At 40.9% G+C, this 23,388-nt stretch overlaps 1 protein-coding gene across 1 annotated transcript; it reads left to right on the top strand.

Annotated features, from left to right (window-relative positions):
- Positions 1-12,611: 12,611 nt before the first annotated feature.
- Positions 12,612-15,167, top strand: nanos1 (nanos homolog 1). The gene has a single exon (XM_021561351.2). It carries the CDS (start codon positions 12,740-12,742, stop codon positions 13,418-13,420), a length of 681 nt encoding a protein of 226 aa, XP_021417026.1. The 5' UTR covers positions 12,612-12,739; the 3' UTR covers positions 13,421-15,167.
- The last annotated feature ends 8,221 nt before the right edge of the window (positions 15,168-23,388 follow it).

Genomic DNA, 23,388 nt, shown 5'->3' with positions numbered 1-23,388 from the left:
TGATTAATCTCCTAATGCAAACAGCGGAGACTGTTTAGCCATATCATGCATATGTATGAGCTAATAAATGTATCAGCCAAGCTGCATTTTAATCACTGTGCACCCTTTTTTTTATTGAGATGTATTTCATGGATGGAAAAATAGTGGCCCCAAACTATGTATTATGAATTGACCACCTGCCTTACATTTTAGGAACATTTATGAATTTGGAGAGCAGTTTGCGATGAACAAATATTGGATAGCCCTTAGGTAAGATGTACGAAGAGCCAAAATCCTACTCAGATTTAAACAAAAAAAAATGATAGTTTCTGCGTACTGCGTGTATCTAGGACAACATTAGATGGACTGGGGTGATTAAGGAATCAATGATCATCTCAAACATCAATGCTAACACGCAATCATTTTAGCCCATGAGCAAAATTTCAGCAATGTAACACTTTAATTATATATTGTCCTTTAGAAGATTTTTAAAGCACATTGATACATTTTGGAGTAAAATCAAAATTCCCCAATAAAATTTGATTTGATTTGATTTAATATATGCGGTTTGGGATTTTCTGGCATCAGGGAGAACGGGACCCATCTGGTGCTGCATTAGACCAGCTAGTTAGAAGCAGATTGGACGAGTAAAGAAACTGGGAAATTGCCTCTGTCAAGCCTGCTCGACACAATGTATAAAACATCTCTGAGTAAAATCTAAATTCCCAAAATGGAGTAATCTAACGGCGCATCTTGAAAATACATTCTGAGGCGCATAGAGGAGCTACTTCTCAATGCAGTACACAAGATGAGGGAACAGGCTTTAGTCTGACGTGTGTATAGTATTGAATTAATTTCCCTTCTGTCTACTTTTTTATTTTGGAGTTCTTACATTGAAATGCAAATTGCTTCTCATGTGGTACATTCAATTACATTGCATTCTACAGCAGAACGCATCTCCCGCCAAACCGCTTTACTCAGCTTGCAAAATTGAACCATTCTACATTCACCTTATGTATCCATCTTTTTACCATTTTTATTAGAGCTCAATAGGCTCAACTTGGTCACTAAGGTGAAGTAATGGATTCAAGGTTAGTACAGTCTTGCCTCAGGCATCCCCACCAAAAAGCTGTCTGTCTCATGGCAGGATGTCATTTGAGCTGGTGGAGCAGACCATTCTGTGGAACATCCACTGTTTATTTGGCAGAGCACTCTGGCAGAACTGATCCTAGACCTGAACAAAAGGCCACCTGACACAGCTGAAGCCCCATGTGTTGTGTAATACAGGTCTTGCATATCCATATCATTCTTTATGGGTTCTAGGGTATAGCTGAGGTATACAAGAGGAGAAGTCCCCAAAACACATGAGGAATGACAACTAGGCGATACATCCCTCTTGCCTCTGGCTTTGTCTAGCCAGGCGTAACTTTTTTCAGTGTTCTGCTGGTGATTTTGGTTCAACAAGTCTTTCGAAGTCAGTCAAATCATTTCAAAGGGCTATGGCTGACCCTGGCTAATCCATTGACTGAAACCCCCACGAGGCGGACTGTATGGTTTGAACTGTGTAGACCAGCGCTCAGAGGTCACGTTTGTTTGGCTGACTGGATCAAACCACCGAAGACTAATCGTACAGAATTAGTCCATTCGTCAACCACCTCTTGACCATAGAGGCAGTAATCATTAAAATGGTTACAAAAGGAATGCCTGAGTCCTCTTTGAAAAGACATGCTGCTTCCCTTTTTGGGGTAAAGGTAAACTGAACCACATTCCCAACTTAAAAAGTAAAAAGGTTTTTGGTAAAAGGTAACCTTTGCAAAGATTTATGTCTTTCACATAAGTATGTTGTATCATGATAAAACTTGCTGAAACAACATCATTGATTTAAGGGTTGGAAGGGAATGATGATCAAGATGTTGACTAAATAAACAGGATTAAACTAATTATTTGTTCACATCTAAAACTCCACTGTTTTGCTCATAGCTGCTTACCATCCATTGATATTTGCTTGTGGGCAGAGGGGTCGTGCTATTTTGTATTACAATATCTATTTTTCCTGCTATTCACACTAGACCCGTTTACACCTGGTTCTAACGTCCTTTGTCCTGATCTCGCCCACATTCTGATTGATTGTACCCACATTTTTAGACAAGTGTAGACAATCAAAAGAGACATTGTGACCTGATTGTGATCAGGTTTTCCTGACCACCTCCAGAGGTAGTCAGACACGCATTGTGTCTGGATATCTTAGAAGTGTAGACAGATCTGGACAGAGAAACCATTTTAATCATAATTATTAGGCCCTCTAAAATCACTGACAGGTGGCACCATTGACTGATTACATCAATACGTGTCTTACAATAAATAAATATAGTATTTTGAAAGAACAGCTGTGATATAATTAGCATAAAGGTAGGGACCAGGAAATCTGGTCGCAACGCAGACACAGTGGACAGATAATAGACACATTTTATTCTGTAAATGTGGGCACATTCAGAATGTAGACAAGATCAGGACAAAGGATCCGTGTTAGCACCAGGTACAAACGGGGCAACTGACAGACCATGCTGCTGCTGCTAAGTCCAATACCATTACATTTTACCTGAAATCTGATGTGACAAGATTTCTTTTCTGTCTCACAACTTCTCAGGTAAATCCCATACAGTATCTCGCACCTCCCAATTTCAGCCCAAACATTCTTTCAGGTCTTATAAAGGACCCAGTACAGATCATTAAAACATACAACTATGGCTAATCTCCCATGTCTCACTCTAAGCCTTTGACCTTTCCCCAATGTAATCTCTATTAGAAACCATTTATGACTGAAATGACTGAAATTTACTTAACAAGTCTTGTCATCGCCGCACCTTTGTCAGCGTCTTAGCGGCCAATCGAATGTGAAACGGCTCACCGGGCGACAAAACCCCTACGGTGAACTTTCAGGTCTAAAGATTTTGGTCAGGCCGGAAAGGTGGCTCCGACTGAGAGGCAGGAGCTTGGCGCGGCTCCTTTGAAATCCCCTCGACTGTAAAACGCAGCTGCTTTTCACATGGAAAGGATCTGCTCTGAGAACTGTGCCCATGACAGCACAGTGGATCAAATTCCACCTCCCGGCAGGTTCTGGTCAGAATCGGATACTCCTGCTTTGTCACCTGGGCCAGTAGCCTTTCTAGAAAGAGTTGGACCAGTTGATTCTCAACCAAATTAGTCATTTTCAGATGCTAATGTAAAGGGTTTACCCAGTAAAGACTAAACCATTGCACGAAGATGCATAAGCCCTTGTTAATGAGCACATAGCTCATTAACATTTTTGTTGGAGTTAGTGTAAAAAAAAAAATCTAAATATATTTGAAAAACAGTCTTAGGTATCCTTGTCCATTGCCATTGCTTGACTTGAGCAGGAGCTCACTGGAGCTGAGTACCAGCACCTTAAATGTTCTACTGCTTGAGCTCCTGTTCCTCTTATAAAATGTTATCTCAAAAGTATTGTGGACCTCCGACACCTAAATATAAACAATACCAGCACCCAAAATTAGTAGCGGAACCTATTTCAGTCTAAGTCAAGCACTGTCCAGTGCTCACGCAGAGACCAGGATTGGATTTTTAAAAAGAATCATGTTGGAGACCTAATATCCACCCTGATCAGTGCTCTGAGCATATCCCTATTGCTTTGTTGAAATGTACTGTACCCATTCACTGTACTGTACCAACTCACACACACTGAACTGTGTTCATATTTCAATCAATCACCAGGGTTATCAGTACACTAATGATGTCATTGATGCTAATGGAAAAGGTGACATTCTCACTGAGGTGGATAATGATGCTAATTATCTAAACATCCCAGTGATGCACATGTAGCAGCTCATCATATCCACCAAGGAACTATCGATTACCAGAAAAAAATGGAAAATCTATTTTTCTGTTTGCGTGTGTGTGCATATGCATTTCGTCATATAGAATTAATCCAAAACGAACCAACACATCGAACATCCATAGAATGCTTTTCAGATAGAAAAGGTTTGGTTAACATCAACAGATAGTTTATATTGTTACAATGTTTAGATCCCATCTATTACAAGGAGTCAAAGCTGAACAAGATTGGTTTATCTATTTCATGACTGTTTCTGGCTATGCCACAATTCAGCATTGTGTAGGCTTTGTGATGGAGGGATTAAACAACCTACAACTGATAAAAATGAATCTCTCCTCTTCTGTGAAATTCAGCTGGCTTCAGGGTGACCCTGCGTCCTTGTCAGTTGAGGATGAGATGGCTCCACAAAGCCAATGCTATATAGCGTCTTCTCCAGATGACCGCCTGCACTCACAGGTCAGCTGTGTTTCATTTTGATCTGGCAGAGATGAAAAGAACATCAGACAGGTAGGCATCTCTCGCTGTCTGCACTAAGCTAACAAAGGGACTGTTGTGCTCATACAGTATGTCGTGTTTATTGTGCACAGCAACATCTCTCGAGGAGTAATCTGAGGACAGCAAAAACACTGTATTTTTTACATTGCTTTGAGGATCCTAATGAAATAGACAATACTCATATTTTCTCAGGCAGTCTGATGAACATGGCTGCTGGCAAAATCTTTAGGGAAGTTATTTAGAAAGGCAGATTAGAAAGAAAATGCATAAATTAAACTGTTACTAAAGCCTTATTTGCAATTAATGCTTCCCTTTCCAGCTCATTGCCAGCCTACGTAATTTATCATTTATCATTCATTCTCCTGCTGATTGCCAAGCCCAGATTCAGTTTCCTAGCTATATGAGAATAATAATGGTCTCCATTACAGGCAAATGAGTTTAAACTCCAAGTCACATGAGGGAATAAGACTGTAATCTACATATTTTAAATGTAAAACCTGAAGATGGGGAATGATGGCATCAAGAGGTAATTCAGTCACACTTACCAAACACTTACCCCACAGTACCAAAGCAATGTTTGGGAACCGAAAACATCAATGTGAACTGTACCTTTCAAGTACAGTAGAGTTATTAGGGTTATAATGGATGTTCAAGCACATCAATCCCATGGAACCCTATTATTCAACACCATTTTAGAAATGGGTCAATCATACTGTTTGTATTAATGCAACTGTTAGAACATAATTGTTTAGATTGCACTGGGTCTTTAAGTTTGTCCACCGTAAACAAACTAATATCTCCAGAGATGAGTTATATTAAGCTCTTCCATTCCAATACCAAACTTAACAAAACATGCAAATATGTCCTGTTTAAATTGCGGTCAAAATGAATTAACTGAGAATGAACCTGCTCAAGTGCATCAACATTCATCGCTCATAGTTTCTGGAATCGACATTGTAATGTTGCTCAGCAGACCATTAAGTCAAATGGGGGGGCTTTTGTCTTTGCTAGAATGCACTGAGTGACATTTGTTTGTTCTATACCTCTGGGCCTCCTTATATCTATGCAGACAGGGCCTCATTTATCGACTAGCTTGCCTTATTGGTCCCATTTATTCCATGCTGCATGGTGGAGTAAGAGTCATTGAATGAAACCATCAGTTATCTACGCAGGCCTGCATAGAAAGGCATCGGGGGAGTTAATATGCAATTATGAGGAAACCCATTTCCCTGCTATTCAATAAAGGAACAAAAGACAACTGCGTACTATTTTGTTAATGCAGCGGATGACAACAAAAACGCATAAACAGAAGCTTTGCTTTATGGAAACGCTTCCCATTAACCCTTTGCTATACCCTTGTGTCTCTGAGGAACAAAGGAATATCAAACCAAAATTGTATTCAGAGGAAAGTCATGGTCAAGTAGAAGCCATTCCAGAATCGGGGGGTTGGAAGGTAGACTGCTCTGAAGCATTATTTTGAATACATTTTGGCGGTTCAATATTTGATCAAACACTCTAAGCTATCTGTCAAGTGAAATCCAAATTACATTTGCTGAATATGCCCTCATTTGCATAAGTAAAGACAGCAGTCTAATGGATATTAATGACAAGACACAAACAGGGTTATGTGCTGGTCAGAGTCTGTCACAAACCAAGAAAACAAACTGTAGCTACAGGCCCAGGTGGCCAGGTGCACACAGAGAGGACATTTTCATAAGAAATGAGTCAGCATTCATCATCATTACGATGATCAATATGACAAATAGATTTTTGTAGCTATTCCTGAAAACCCATTAGACATCATTACAGTGATCAATACATGCTGTATTATGCAACTCAGTCTCATGAGCTTAACGTATACTGTAAGTGAATAACCAGCTACATTGAAAATGCTGTTCAGGGAGGACTGGCATTGGTGACCAGGTGTAGACACTATTTTTAGATCATGACTTCTATGAGGGGAAAGCTCCATCAGATACAGTGCCTTGCAAAAGTATTCATCCCCCTTGGCGTTTTTCCTATTTTACTGCATTACAACCTGTAATTTAAACAGATTTCTATTTGGATTTCATGCAATGGACATACACAAAATAATCCAAATTGGTAAAGTGAAATGGAAAAAATAACTTGTTTCAAAAAATTCAAAAAACAAAAAAATGGAAAACTGGTGCGTGTTTATGTATTCACCACCTTTGCTATGAAGCCCCTAAATAAGATCTGGTGCAACCAATTACCTTCAGAAGTCACATAATTAGTTAAATAAAGTCCAGCTGTGTGCAATCTAAGTGTCACATGATCTGTCACATGATCTCAGTATACAGTGGGGCAAAAAAGTATTTAGTCAGCCACCAATTGTGCAAGTTCTCCCACTTAAAAAGATGAGAGAGGCCTGTAATTTCCATCATAGGTACACTTCAACTATGACAGACAAAATGAGAAAAAAATCCCAGAAAATCACATTGTAGGATTTTTTATGAATTCATTTGCAAATTATGTTGGAAAATAAGTATTTGGTCACTACAAACAAGCAAGATTTCTGGCTCTCACAGACCTGTAACTTCTTTTTTAAGAGGCTCCTCTGTCCTCCACTCATTACCTGTATTAACGGCACCTGTTTGAACTTGTTATCAGTATAAATGACACCCCTCCACAACCTCAAACAGTCACACTCCAAACTCCACTATGGCCAAGACCAAAGAGCCGTCAAAGGACACCAGAAACAAAATTGTAGACCTGCACCAGGCTGGGAAGACTGAATCTGCAATAGGTTAGCAGCTTGGTTTGAATAAATCAACTGTGGGAGCAATTATTAGAAAATGGAAGACATCAAGACCACTGATAATCTCCCTCGATCTGGGGCTCCACGCAAGATCTCACTCACCAAAATGATCACAAGAACAGTGAGCAAAAATCCCAGAACCACACGGGGGGACCTAGTGAATGACCTGCAGAGAGCTGGGACCAAAGTAACAAAGCCTACCATCAGTAACACACTACGCCGCCAGGGACTCCAATCCTGCAGTGCCAGACGCCCGTCTGAAGTTTGCTAGAGAGCATTTGGATGATCCAGAAGAAGATTGGGAGAATGTCATATGGTCAGATGAAACCAAAATATAACTTTTTGGTAAAAACTCAACTGGTCGTGTTTGGAGGACAAAGAATGCTGAGTTGCATCCAAAGAACACCATACCTACTGTGAAGCATGGGGTGGAAACATCATGCTTTGGGGCTGTTTTTCTGCAAAGGGACCAGGACGACTGATCCGTGTAAAGGAAAGAATGAATGAGGCCATGTATCGTGAGATTTTGAGTGAAAACCTCCTTCCATCAGCAAGGGCATTGAAGATGAAACGTGGCTGGGTCTTTCAGCATGACAGTGATCCCAAACACACCACCCGGGCAACGAAGGAGTGGCTTCGTAAGAAGCATTTCAAGGTCCTGGAGTGGCCTAGCCACTCCCCATAGAAAATCTTTGGAGGGAGTTGAAAGTCTGTGTTGCCCAGCAACAGCCCCAAAACATCACTGCTCTAGAGGAGATCTGCATGGAGGAATGGGCCAAAATACCAGCAACAGTGTGTGAAAACCTTGTGAAGACTTACGGAAAACGTTTGACCTCTGTCATTGCCAACAAAGGATATATAACAAAGTATTGAGATAAACTTTTGTTATTGACCAAATACTTATTTTCCACCATCATTTGCAAATAAATTCATTAAAAATCCTACAATGTGATTTTCTGGATTTTTTTTCTCATTTTGTCTGTCATAGTTGAAGTGTACCTATGATGAAAATTACAGGCCTCTCTCATATTTTTAAGTGGGAGAACTTGCACAATTGGTGGCTGACTAAATACTTTTTTTGCCCCACTGAAAAGCCCCAGAGTCTGTAACACCAAGCAAGCGGCACCATGAACACCAAGGATCTCTACAAACAGGTCAGGGACAAAGTTGTGGAGAAGTACAAATCAGGGTTGGATTATTAAAATATCAAAAACTTTGAACATCCCACGAAACACCATTAAATCCATTATAAAAAAATGGAAAGAATATGGCAACACAACAAACCTGCCAGGAGAGGGCTTCCCACAAAAACTCACGGACCAGACAAGGAGGGCATTAATCAGAGAGGCAACAAAGAGACCGAAGATAACCCTGTAGGAGCTGCAAAGCTCCACAGCGGAGATTGGAGTATCTGTCCATAGGACCACTTTAAGCTGTACACTCCACAGAGCTGGGCTTTACGGCAGAGTGGCCAGAAAAAAGCCATTGCTTAAAGAAAGAAATAAGCAAACACATTTGGTGTTCGCCAAAAGGCATGTGGGAGACTACCCAACCATATGCAAGAAGGTACTATGGTCAGATGAGACTAAAATTGAGCCTTTTGGCCATCAAGGAAAACGCTATGTCTGGTGCAAACCCAACACCTCTCATCACTCTGAGAACACCTTCCCCACAGTGAAGCATGGTGGTGGCAGCATCATGCTGTGGGGAAGTTTTTCAGCAGCAGGGACTGTGAAACTGGTCAGAATTTAAGAAATGATGGATGGCGTTAAATACAGGGAAATTCTTGAGGGAAACTTGTTTCAATCTTCCAAAGATTTGAGACTGGGACGGAGGTTCACCTTCCAGCAGGACAATGATCCTAAGCATACTGCTAAAGCAACACTTGAGTGGTTTAAGGGGAAACATTTAAATGTCTTGGAATAGCCTAGTCAAAGCCCAGACCTCAATCCAATTGAGAATCTGTGGTATGACTTAAAGATTGCTGTACACCAACGGAACCCATCCAACTTGAAGGAGCTGGAACAGTTTTGCCTTGAAGAATGGGCAAAAATACTAGTGGCTAGATGTGCCAAGCTTATAGAAACAAACCACAAAAGACTTGCAGCTGTGATTGCTGCAAAAGGTGACTCTCCAAAGTATTGACTTTGGGGGGGGGGGGGTGAATAGTTATGTACGCTCAACCTTTCAGCTTTTTTGTCATATTTCTTGTTCGTTTCACAAGAAAAAATATTTTGCATCTTCAAAGTGGTAGGCATGTTGTGTAAATCAAATAATAGAAACCGCCCAGAAATCTATTTCAATTCCAAGTTGTAAGGCAACAAAATGGGAAAAATACCAAGGGGGTGAATAATTTCGCAAGCCACTCTAAGGGAGACAATTCCCTTCCTCTGAGATAGAGGACACAGGAAATCTACGCGATGAGCACCACACTTTATTGAGGCTACTATCAAGGTTATTTATGTCAGCCAGAAGAGATGCATAAATATGCGTTTCACATTTCATTCTCTACAGCGTGCCATGTGCTTTGCATCATATTAGCAATCATCCATACAAACGATCATCTAAGACTGCCAGATAAAACAGGCATATTTATTATCCTACACAGTACATCCATAAATATTTACTGTACATCTGCAGGCTTGGTTTTACCCCAGTTTTCCATTTTAACTTGGGTTTTTAATGTGATATGCTTAATTCAAACAAATGCCCATAGAAAAAATGATACATTACTACAAAATGTACATTAAAATGTGGCGACTCAGCAGATGCTCTTACCAGAACAACTTACTTCAACAATAGATTTGGTATAGGATTATACATCGTTTTCAAAATGCAATCTGGGAATCACAGGAAGATTGTTGCAAAAGGTCTTATAAATCATGCATTACCATATTTCCAAGTTCAGCAAGAGGCATATACAGATTGATTTACATTGCATAATTAATCTCCAGCATAATCAATGGGAGTTTTGAAATGTAACTCCAGATCAGTAATCGGGGAAAGGCTCACACTTGCACTACTGGGCAAAACAATACTTTTTTTTTTATTGCAAAGCAAATGTGTTACTGGGTCCCCAAATGCTTGTATGATAAGCTCTTATGCAGTTTGAATACCTAATCAATTTACAGCCACAGTCCCCATACTAGTGCCATAGATCATTCAGTTGCTTCCTTGTCTGATAGGCCCATGCTACCTCAACACAGCCAGATAATTTGCTTAATGTAAATGGATGAGTATTACTCCTTCTCAGTCACAACAACATGAAGTAATAATGACCCACAAACATTTTAGTTCCACTGTGGAGATACAAAAACCCAAGTATCTAATATGCTGTAGGGTTCATATGCTGTAGAGTTAGCTCTATATTGCACTGGAAAAGAGTTCAGGATAGTATACATTATTTATGCTTAATGGGTACAAGTATAGGGGTTAGATCCTCCAAGATCAATACATTCCTCTCTTCTGTGACTGGGAAAACCTGCCTCTGAAAACATTTCTACTTAGTATTAGTTCCTCTTTTATTACTTTGCAGCTCAGTCAACAGCAAGGTATGGAGTTCTAATGAATTCCCTTGAAATAGATGTAATCCTCCCGATTGGACGGGTTTCAACAACCTCCCCTCCACTTTTAATTAGAACTGCAGTCACTCATATGCTATCATTGTTTAAAGAGTCCTGCTCTCGAATTCCAGACTCAGGTTGTTAATCATGGAGAAGGCAGGCAGCAGTTACAGTAGATTACAGAATGGTACTCTGAGTTGCCTGATTGTGGAAAGATTCCTGCATTCCTGATGTTTACATGCACTTTAAAGTTAAGTTTGATGTGATAGTTATACAACTTTTCTATTGATAGAGCAACAACAACACACTCTTTTTAGGCTTACACAATGCACAATACGTTTAACCATTGCAGGGGTTTTGCTCATGTCATGGCCCCAGTCAATGAAAGTGGGCACGTATTTTCATAAGTAGAATATGTTCTATCCATCATAGGTTTCTGGCGGTAAACAAAAAAAACATCAAAACTCCTTGGGTGAATTATTGGGGTTAAGAGTTATTCTATTGCACGGAAGCTTGATGATGTCATCCTAATTAGGATCCACTGGGCTCACACATTCTCCCAGTGGCAGAGGAGTGAAATGACACGTTGCTTTTATTGTTAACAAGGGAGTGAGGATTCAACAATAGAATACCTTCCTGATCATAGACCTGTGAGAGCACTAGCCTGCATCCAATACGCTCTGCCTATATATTCCATTATACCCTGTCTTCCATGACATTTTCACACTGTTCCCCTCATGCACTTTCCAATTTACACCTGTACCAGTGTTCATTATTTTTCTGCCCATAAAATGCAGTCATAAGGAAGCATGAGATTCTATTCTGAGACAGTTATGTCTTGCGGAGCCATCACTTTCCCTATATGCTCCTGTCTCCCCATCCTATGCTCTTTGTTCCTTGAATGGATTCACATATACCGACCAGGGCTATGCCACTGTATAAATGTGAGTATATTTTATCTGCGCTCATTAGGGCTCTGTGAGGGGGTTGGAGAGAGTGGCTTGAAGGGCAACACAGTTTGCCTTCATTCAGCCCTCAGCATGTAGAACAATGTGGCTTGACGGAGGAGGTTTTTCTCACAATACCAAAGCAACAGAAGGAACACTCTAAAAGGGGAATACCAAAGTAAATCTACTGACAAACTATGACAAGCCCTGTAATTCTGCAGTATAACCTACGATACCACCACTACCCCGCCAAAATACACTGTAGGCCTACTACAATGGGATAATCATGATATTCGTGACAAATATGTAGTATTGCATTGTAATAGACGCAGTGGGGAATAGTTTGGTTAATGGTGAGTTTCAGTAAGGAGGTAATCCTACATATGACAGAAAATGATATGGCATTAGGCTACTATTAACAATATTATCCAAATACTCAGCGATATGACAAGAGTCAGGTGGGAAGTGTTGTATCACTGTGGTGGAGAGGTTGCTCTAGGAACAAAGGGATTTTATGCATGCATGGTCTTGAAAGGGTTAAGGTGTGCACCAGAAATGCGCACAAACGTGTATGTAAGCTATTTTAGTAGGCTTTGACATCGCACCCACAATTAACTCCCTATCCCCAATGTAGGCTATACAAAGAAACAATTATGTATTTATTGCGTAGCTCGATCCTGCCCTACTGTATCAAGTCATAAAGCTACGGGTGTAGCTCTAAACACATATGACTGGTGCGTGGTGAAACCGTTAAAAAAGTGTGAATATATTTCTGTGTAGGCTATGTGACTATGATATGTGGTTGTTTTCCAACTTGTAAACGACTGCCAGTTCGGACCTTATCGAATCGGTTTCCCGCTTTCCAAACCTACCCTTGCAGAGAAAGAGTGCGCTGCAACCTGATCATAAACTTGGTTTAAGAAGAGAGCCCCGCCCTCTTTTCAGCTTTCGGGTCTCCTTATAAGCAGCAAGCCTGTTGTACAAGCGTTTATACACTAGAAGAACACTGGAGCAGTCCAGTTCACCAACCATCCTGGAAACGAACTCTGGCTGTAAACCTGGAGGATTACATTGGTGCTTTTGCATAGAAGGGAGAAAAATAATCATGGATTTTCTCAATCATAACTATTTGAGTGCGCGCAACCCATATGACTATACCTTTAATTTTTGGAACGACTATCTGGGTCTGTCGACGTTGGTCACGAAGAATAACAAGCACATGATGCCCCAAAGCCCAAACTCCATCACCGAGTCCCTGAAAGCAACCCTGGGTTTGGATGACTCTCCAGAATGTGCGTGCGTAATCTCGGGCAGTAGTGGAGGCGGACACCTGGACTGCTGTTGTCCATCCGCGAGCCCCCCGCCTACCTCCATCCTGGACTTGAAGGAGCGCTTTTCAATTCTGAGTCCATTCCAAAACCAAATCGGTGGCATCCCACTACAAGACCGGGATTTGGGCTTCGGGGGGAGCTTCGCAGGATTTGACCTGTTCGGAGTGGAGAGGAAGATGCGCAAACCAACGTCAAGGAATAAACAGGAGCCCAAAATCTGCGTCTTCTGCAGGAATAACGGTGCGCCGGAGGAGGTGTACGGCTCCCACGTTCTGAAGACACCGGACGGGAGGGTGGTGTGCCCCATTCTTCGGGCTTATACCTGCCCTCTTTGCAGTGCCAATGGTGACAATGCGCACACAATTAAGTACTGTCCACTCTCCAAAGATCAACCAACCCAGCGACCATTAAAGGGAGGGAGGGCAGTGGGTGGTAAGCGAATGAAAATATTCTAGAGATAGATTTGTACACAAATAAAGAAACTAAATTGAATTGCACTGAACAATTTTCAGATGACTGTTTCCATTGCGGCTATAGCATATCCCAGTCCTAATGGCTAGGCTACATGACTTCATAAACAAATAAAACAATATATTGATTTTATGCTTTTTCCAAAATCTCTTATATTTTTATAGTTGCTTTATTCACATAGATGTTTTTATTCGTTATACATTGAATTGATTTTCTTCTTATAGTGTATAGCTCTTTGCGTGTTCATTTAAATTCACCTATATTCATAATCACAATGTGTGAATACATGCTGAATGTTTCGTGGGGTACATTGATTTATGAGGGCGTGAGAAGGTTGTGATTGTCATGTTACCAGTACTTTTTACTGTAAGCTTAGCTATTCTTTTCTCTTTTGAAAACCAAAGTTATGTTTGTCATTAAACAAGGGTAAGAATGTTCATGAATAAAACTATTTCCATTCGAGATGTCTGTAAAACAAGGTATGGCTCTTTTGAGGCCCATTCCTCGGTCTGCCACTCCACAACACAGTTTCAAACTTGCTCTGAAGTTGACATGTAATATCTGTAGCATAAAAAAACAAGACAATGACATCTCTGTTATGGCCTGGTGTTTTCTGGGTAACTTCATACTCAATAATAGCCAAGCCAAATGACTCATCTCCCATGTCACACATCACCCAGACTTATGAATAATCATTACCCCAATAAGATATACCCTTGATGTTTACATTCCCAAGAGAGGGTAACACACTGGATATAATTGCTTGTAGGCCTTTCTTTTCAATGCAGTTTTTCTTTTATCAACAATTACCCCAAAATGTCCTCAACAGAGGACTGAACTGGGGAGGCAAGGAGTGCTCTGCGATGGTAGAGTCAGGAGGACAATTCACCTTGAGAAATAGTGGGATAGCGCAAATGAATGTTATTAAACAAGCCTTTTTAAAAACAATGTATTAGCCCCCTTTTGCATTATTTCCCTGAATAAATCCAAAAAGATGCAAAATTATTGTGAATGTAAGATGGAAAGATGGAAAGTTGTCACTTGTGAGACTGCACATTTCTGACAGTTATGTTAACCAAAGGATTATACCATTTTAATGAACTGAAATGAGGAAGAGAGATTTGCTGTATTGTATATAAAGTTGACTTACGTTTATTCAGTATTTTAGCATTTCAAGTGACTTCAGAGGGTACTACCTCAACAGGATTTTGTACTTACATGTAAAATGTCAACTGCAGTTTATTAATATAGTGCTGCCATTTATAATAAGGGTTTGAATAGTATTTTTGATCTTTGTATAACATAATTGTATTTTTCTTTTGCTGCATTCAAACATGACAAAAGTGTATTTCCAATAAGCTCTACTCATTCTTCACCAAAGCGTGATTGTCTGTATATAGTGTTATCCCTACTTTAACAGTTTACGTGTTCAATGTTACATTCTTGGGGTTGTTTGCAAGAGAATGGGATATATTGAAAACAGTTGACAATTTGCCACTTGTAACAGAGGTTTTTGATTAAATGAAATGAGAAAAAAGAAACACTTTGTTATTAATATTTTACCACAATTTCCCTATATGCCTTGTGTGCAGAATAATACTATATGAATGAATTAATCCCTGTATGCTGCCTGTGCAGAATAATACGATATGAATGAATTAGTCCCTGTATGCTGCCTGTGCAGAATAATACTATATGAATTAATTACATGAATAAATAGCTTATCAAATATTATAACTGATGCCTTGATGTTATTGATCGACTTGATAGACACAGACCTCGTTCACCAGTTTACATGAACAGTATCTCATTGCCATTGTCAGATATTAAATGTAGGCTAGACCATACCATTAAAGATTGCACATATCATTCTTGGCTCTCTGTCATTGGCTCTGCCTACAGAACATTAAAGTCCATACTTCAACAGATGGAGGGAGTGGTCTTCCTCCGCTCTAGAAGTTAAAGTCTCTCTGCATGAGAGCCACCTCAGCTGGAGGAACAAAGCCCCATGGTTGTTCCAAGCACTTGCCCGTTGTTCATGAAGGCTGCCCACCCTGGAATGTCTAGGCCAGTGTGCCTCCCTACTCAACACAGATCATTGTTTGCTCTGAAGTCTATTGAATAATGCCCCCCTCTCCTAGCCTCTCTGTCTGCTATCTCTGGAATGGCAGCAGCCAGCAGTCCATAACTTCTGGACCTGTTTTGAGAAAGGGGGATTCAGACAGACAGTATACACTAAGCACTCGGGTGCTGTGTTGAGGCCTTGGGCACAGCCATCCACAACTCTCAGCCCTCTCCTCTTCCTTTCTCCCTCCCTCTCATTCTCCAGCTGGGGCCCTGCATTAAAAATGGATGGATACTAAGTGCAACAGGGATTTATCTCTCGGAGAACAGTGGTGGGGAAAAGCCTGGAGGGGATCATTTCAGACAAACATGGCTGCCATACCAGGCCCTATTCCCATGCTGCCCCACCCCATTAGCTGTGCTGCCAACAGGATTTGATTAATCTAGTTAGTTCCTCCATTTATGGGGTGAATTTCTAACATGATTTTATGATGGGAAATGGCTGTCTGTCAATATCATACTGTAAGCCTATATTATACAGATAATAGTTTTTGTACACGGTATGAGGAGGAATAACAGTACATGGACTGGGTTCATATTATGACTGTATGTGTTATGTTAGATGCCAAACAGTAAACAAATAATACTTATTAGTGCCATAATTTAGCACTTACACTACAGGCCTACTGTAAAGACTTCTCAGTCAGTAGTGGCCATCCACTAGTTTTCTGAGGTGAATAATGAATCTTTTGGTTGTGTATACTGGGTTGTTACTGTAGAGAAGACCTCTAATTATGTAACAGTATGCTCATATATCACATTTCCTCACAAATCTCCCATTGACATCAATGCATCATTTACAGAAGATTTAATAGAGGTACTCAGGTTTGGATTCAATCCGATCATGCTTGTAGACAAAGCGTCTTTAAAGGCAATGTTACCGCGTTGGCAGAGATTGCATTCAATGTCAACGCTGATGTCGGCTCAATTGTAATTTACCTTTAAATGTCAAGTAGGGATTCAGATTGAATCTCAGCCTTAGCTGAAGTTAGGACTTGGGCCTAACATAATAGCCTACTGCAGACTGCATCATATGTAGAAATGTAAATTAAAGAACTTCACCAATTAATCTGAATTCACATATCTCATGGATAGATGACTATGTCCAAATAAATGTACTTCTATTTCTATATCATCTATGATTAATACTACCTACCTCACAATACCAACCGTAATTGAGCTGGGGATTTCTATACCAGACGCTCCCACCTGGAACATGAACCTGCAACTCTCTGGACACCACTTGTGTAGCCCTGACCTCTATCATACAATGCTGAATAAACATGGGTCACTATTTCTATTACAGAGTGCTGGGGCGAATCGACTCAGCTGTTGCTGTTAGCTTGGGCTAAAAGGACACACTCACACTGTTCATTGGCCCCATGGGCCTTCATATCCCCCTCTGTCATTTTCTATGTGATAACATTATTGAAGATGGATAATTGCTTACAGGGCAAGGTGTCACACTTATTGGCTTCCTCCCCGCCCCCCCTTTCTCAGAATCATTCTTCCTAAGGATGCTGCCTCTTGTCACCTGGGGACTTTGTGTAGAGCATATTAGACAGGAAGAGCATGAAAACCATTCCAGGGAGGACGGTTAAGTGCATCCAACATATTGCTTTCCCCAGCTTCCCGTGGCCCTGACATGCATGAATCATCGAAGAAACACAAGTCCCCATATGGAGGGGTATTAGTGGGAAGTCTTCCAGTAAGTTGCCATTTGATGGTGTAAGATTTGAGCATGTTCATGTTAGACATCATTCATAAATATAGGACTTTTACAAGACACATTCATGTGGTCATTGTTGAGGTTGTTAAGACTGAAAGTGCATTGTGGTCGTTACTTTCTATTATCTAACCGATTTGTTTGATTATTATTGGCACTTTAGTGCTATTTACCATATTATTACTGAATACAATTCACAAAGCACACCCATGCTTTTTTCAAGCCCCTTCTTGCACCCTTCATACCTGGGTGTGCCTCTAACCTGTAGTGCCATTCTTATTTTTCAAACCAATTCTGCAAATTTGGGGAGGAGCACCAACACCAACTTGACACCATGCACTTGCAAGGCAAGCACACTATCCCCGTGCCAATAGAATGAACACACTTGGCAGGATGTAGAAAGCAGGGTTGCTAATATACTTTGGCCCATGTTTACAGAGTAGTACTCTTGGTGGATTAATTCAATGCATACACTGTAAGCCAAAATTGCATCCGACCAGAACAGCAACTTTCATTACAATTGGCCTGAGGTTGTTGTTGTCTTACTGTGATAGCCAATATTCTGGTGTTAAGTTCTTTTCTCGTTCTATTTTGCAGAGGAGAGGAAAGCCGGGGGGGGGGGGGGGGGGGGGGGGATTGGATCTGTAAAAGTACAGTAACAGAAAATAAATCACTTATGCTACCGTTGAAGTGCTACTGTCATGATGTGTAAAGCTAAGGGAGATTCCTATGGGAGCTAGTATATCCAGACAGAGAAGCATCTGTTATTAACCACATGAAGGGACCACATAGGACAACCGTATATTACAGAAATGTCTTTCTGTAGGCTTTGTTGTTGTTGTTATTGTGCATACCAAAAACATAGACACAAAGAGGTACACAGTATAAGCCTGTAGCTGTGGAAAAACTCATAATATGATTCCCATTTATACTGTCATTGATTTAAGAACTGACATTGCCATTTGCTGTCAGTTCTCAAGGATCCATAGGCAACTAGGTGTTGCTGCAAAAATATGACTTTACTCCCCAAATCCCTAACCTTATACAATAAAAGTTGAAATACATTCAGATTCAGGAGGTTCCTAGTTAGTCTCTGTTTGTGTTTTGGCAGTCGGAAAATTCCAGAGCTTCATTGAGCTCCCATGTGGTTGTGGTTTGGGTGAGATGCACAGTAATGCGTTTGTGACGCAAGTGGGAGGAAATTGCAGAAGCTTCCTGCACAACTGCTTTTATACCACTCCCAGGTGGATAGCAGGCCTGGCTGTAACAGTTACAGTCCACACCAGGGGTTTCATTAAGATGTGAGGCCGCATGGCCAAGACTGAAATGTGTCTCAATAGTGCCCCCTACAGGCTGATAGTTGAAGAACACATATGCATGCAGAGTGCGAGACAGAGGAGACAAAAGACTTGACACATTGGAAAGAATTTACAAAAAAAAAAAAATGAGCAAACTAGAAAGCTATTTGGCCCTAAACAGAGAGTACACAGTGTCAGAAAACCTGACCACTGTGACTGACCCAAAATTAAGGACATCTTTGACTATGTACAGACACAGTGGGCATAGCCTTGCAATTGAGAAAGGCCACCGAAGGCAGACCTGGCTCTCAAGAGAAGACAGGCTATGTGTACACTGCCCACAAATGAGGTGGAAACTGAGCTGCACTTCCTAACATCCTGCCAAATGTATGGCCATATTAGAGACACATATTTCCCTCACGTTACACAGACTCACAAAGAATTCAAAAACAAATCAAATTTTGATAAACTCCAATGTATATATTGGTTGAAATACCACAGTGTGCAATGACAGTAGCAATATTTGTGACCTGTTGCCACAAGAAAAGGGCAACCAGTGAAGAACAAACACCATAGTAAATACAACCTATATTTATTTTCCCTTTTGTACTTTAAGTGAAATAATCTTTAAGTTTATGCACGTCATTAAAACACTGTATATGGATATAATAAGACATTTGAAATGTCATTATTCTTCTGGAACATGTGAGTGTAATGTTTACTATACGTTTTTTTTCCTTCTTTATTTCACTTTTGTTTCTTTTCTATTTCACTTGCTTTGACAGTGTAAAACATGTGTTTCCCATGCCAATAAAGCCCCTTAAAAATGAATTGAGAGAGATAGAGAGAGATGAAACATGAATGAACTCCCATATCTGTTAGGTGAAATACTGCAGTCACAGTACAAGATTTGTGGCACGTTGCCATGAGAACAGGGTAACCACTGGAACAAAAACAAAATTGTAAATACAACATATATTTTATCTGTCTATTTATTTTCCCTTTCATACTTCAACGACTTGCACATTGTTACAACACCGTACATAGACAATTATATGACATTTTAAATGTCTAAATGATTTTAAGTTAGTGTAACATAATGTTTACTGATTGTTTATTTCCCTTGTTTATTTTCCTTTTGGTTTATTGTCTATTCCATTTGCTTTGGCAATGTAAACCTATGTTTCCCATAACAATGAAGCCCATTGAGTGAAACTACGGTTTCGTTCAGTAAACAGCTGTAATTGCAATGGTGTGCCTTGCTGTTTGGGGGTTTCACGATGTGACGATATAGTAAAATTGCTAGTACTTTAGCACCACCTGGTGCTGTTTGATAAGCATCATCATTGGATGACAGGAAACGCGGAGTAAACCTACTGTAGTGTAATTGAGATCCACAAGGTGTCAGCCTTATACAAGCCTGGGAAAAAAATGCCTTTCTGGATCACAATGAATAATGAAGCTACACTGCAGTCTGTGTTTCAGCCCATTGGAACCCCCGACTTGATTTGAAACAGAAGCTGCTTCATTGGGAAATGTCATTTATACGTGGACCATGGATGCAAGGCTTGAAAGTCCATGAAATCAACAAGTTCAGATATATATTGTTGGTTTGCAATTCCCTCAAATTACAAATAAAACAAACAATGCATTGATACATTCTTACATTTTAGGTTATGAAGGTGAGACCATTGCACTTTGCTCATAGAGATTGTGGCTTTAAGTGGCGCTATGGTTTTACACACATTTGGCATGTACATAACGTGTGGTAAACATTAGCAACAGACAGTACATAGCTAGTATGTTTGTATTACAAATTAAATGGCACACTTTAGATTTGAAAACAAACAAGATGCTTGTATTCAAACCTTCCCTCACTCAGTATATTGCCGTTTCTTTACATGAGTGAATTGGACACGTGAAATAGTTTCAGGTTATGTGGAATGGGGCTTCCTTGCGACAACGATGCATGCAGCAATGATAGTAGAGCCATCTATGCTTTTTAAAGTGTAAAATGTATTCTCAAAGACTCAACATATCTCTCTGTGTGTGTGTGTGTGTGTGTGTGTGTGTGTGTGTGTGTGTGTGTGTGTGTGTGTGTGTGTGTGTGTGAGAGAGAGAGAGAGAGAATCGACAAACTTGTGACCCAAGGCGGCCCAAAGCAAGACGCCCCATAGATGTAAGTACCTTTTCAAACACTAGATGGTGGTATATTGCATAGTAGGCACTGCAACCCAACACAGCACACTTCACTTGCATAGAGGACCTCCACAATAACCTTGCTGTGAAGTAAACTGCCCTGAATAAGAATAGTTTATTCAGTACCACTAATCAGAAGCCTGTAGCTAACTGTACAATCAACAAGCTAATGCAGTACAGGTGTGCTCCGCTAGCTACACATACCTATTAAAATAAAATGGAGTGGTCATACAGTGCAATGTTGTGCAGTTTTCACAAGGGGATGATATGTAGTTACATTACACCTGTAAATTAGGTTCCTGTGAATGAGGTGATTTTGACAAAATTGTGATTACGCAATCACAGCAGGACATGGGCTCTCAATGGCCAATGAAAACATTATCAGTTTGGCAGTCTAGCAAGGAAAACAGAGATAGTGGATTTCAGCCAGAACTCCTACACACACTATTACACAATCCTGATGTTGAAAGGTGCTATATAAACAAACTGAGATACACGCTGGACGGAGACTACAGTGATTAGAAGACAGGCTTAAAGACGCACTGTACAATTAGTGGTTAGTTAAATATCGTTTCCATAAAAAGTCCCTGAAAAAAATGAATGCAATCAAACATTTGCGCACCAAAAAGTCTGTTTAAATTCTAAATGTCATTTACGTATTGTGAACTCTCTCCTAGGTCTATAGTTGATATCATTTTGTTGATCATTTTGGACATATTTTGCAGTATATTTGACATTTTTCTCACAACAGGAGAACCCTCAGCAAACCCTTAAAAACACTACGATGGCACATATGTTTTTTAAGGCCAAACCATCTGCTGCACTCACCATTAATCCTCACTTAACACACCAAGCTTAACTCAGGGAGCTAAAGTATCCCAATCATTTCCAAAGGAATTTAACCATTCACAGCTTCTCAAAGAAGCTCAAATAATAGCAGGCATCAGTAGGTTTTTATGGCTTCCCCCTTGAATGTTAAGGCAATATGGTCGCAGGCTGGCCGGGGTGGGGACTGACTTGTTTCCAAACGCTTAATTCAATTTGTCATCTCCATTCAGGGGGCTCAAGTGGTCTAATTTGTGTTAATGAGGGGTAATAAAGTCATAGCCCCCTATATTACTGCCAGGGGGAGGGGTGGGGCCATGAAGGAGATGTATACATGGGAGGGTTGAAGGGAGGGGAGGGAGGGATGGGAAGTGTATTGACTCTTTGGGGTTTCAGGCCTGCCTGTCTCTGTCATTCACTCGCCATCCCTCCATCACGGTGGCTGTCAGTACACCGCCCCTCCCCTCCCTGGCCCGGCCTCCATTGTCCCCCTCATTAGATTGCCTTTGTTGGTCTAATACTTCTGCCATCTGGTCAGCTGTCAGGGCCCCAGCAGGGCCGGAGCTGGGCCATGTGGTCCTCCTCTCTTTATAGCCTCCTCTCCTCCACCTGGTTACATAGGTACCTCTGGCCTCCTCTCCTCCACCTGGTTACAGAGGTACCTCTGGCCTCCTCTTCTCCTCCTGGCTGCAATAGGTACCTCTGGCCTCCTCTCCTCCACCTGGTTACAGAGGTACCTCTGGCCTCCTCTTCTCCACCTGGCTGCAATAGGTACCTCTGGCCTCCTCTCCTCCACCTGGTTACATAGGTACCTCTGGCCTCCTCTCCTCCACCTGGTTACATAGGTACCTCTGGCCTCCTCTCCTCCACCTGGTTACATAGGTACCTCTGGCCTCCTCTCCTCCACCTGGCTGCAATAGGTACCTCTGGCCCAGCTTCCCCTCTGGCTGCCACAATAAGGCCCCTTTCACACTTGAAGGAATTAGGAAAAGATTGATGTACCCTCAGTGTGAGTGCACCAAGGGGCACGTCTCGGGGACTGTCTTTCTCCCTGACCATGTTGTGCGGAGAAAGCAACAGGCCCTGTTTGCAAACAGCCAGTCCCCTTTTTTTGTCTTGTTTGGTCGTAAGCTAGAAGATTTGCATATTAATTAAACTTCACATTGCCATTGGTTTATTCACAGTGGGGTTTGTTCAGTGGATTGTCAGGGCCTTGAAGAAATATGACTTATATTTTGATTGATTTATATTTTGGTTTTGAGAAAGAGGAGAGTGGACACGAGGAGTATACGATTGAGATTCTCCCATTGCGATGGCCATATTCTCTCCATAGTGAGAGACCTCTTGATTCAATAGGTGGTAGTGTGGTCTTGGTCAATGATCCTGTTGAATGGACTACCACAGGAATATATACCTTACTCTCTATGGTATAATCCACTTGTACTGTAGGTTGATCATCAGAGACCGGGCCCTTTCTATTGAACATTTGATATAGTCATTAAGAAATGGACATCTCAAGTGAACAGAGAGGTTAAAAAGTTGCTGAGACGTCTTGCACAGGATGACAACACAGTCGACACTAGCATCCTCCGTGTTTTGCCTGCTGTGTTGTTTTGTAGGGGGAGGAATGTGTGAGCGCTCAACAACATTCCCACTGTTTGTTCCTTTGTGTTCCCTTCTTCTTCACCATTTCAAACAAAGATATGTAATGGATGACCATAACCCTTGGGTGACCCTGACCCATAGGTTGAGACATTTTCCACATACCATAACGCCACTC

The sequence above is a fragment of the Oncorhynchus mykiss genome, chromosome 14, assembly GCF_013265735.2.
Source record: "Oncorhynchus mykiss isolate Arlee chromosome 14, USDA_OmykA_1.1, whole genome shotgun sequence".
Classification (NCBI taxonomy): domain Eukaryota; kingdom Metazoa; phylum Chordata; class Actinopteri; order Salmoniformes; family Salmonidae; genus Oncorhynchus; species Oncorhynchus mykiss.
Note: the sequence above shows the minus strand (reverse complement) of the source record. Positions and strands in the feature narration are given on the sequence as shown.

Coding starts and splice junctions, on each gene's coding strand:
- nanos1 (XM_021561351.2), top strand. CDS start 12,740: ATGGATTTTCTCAATCATAACTATTTGAGTGCGCGCAACCCATATGAC.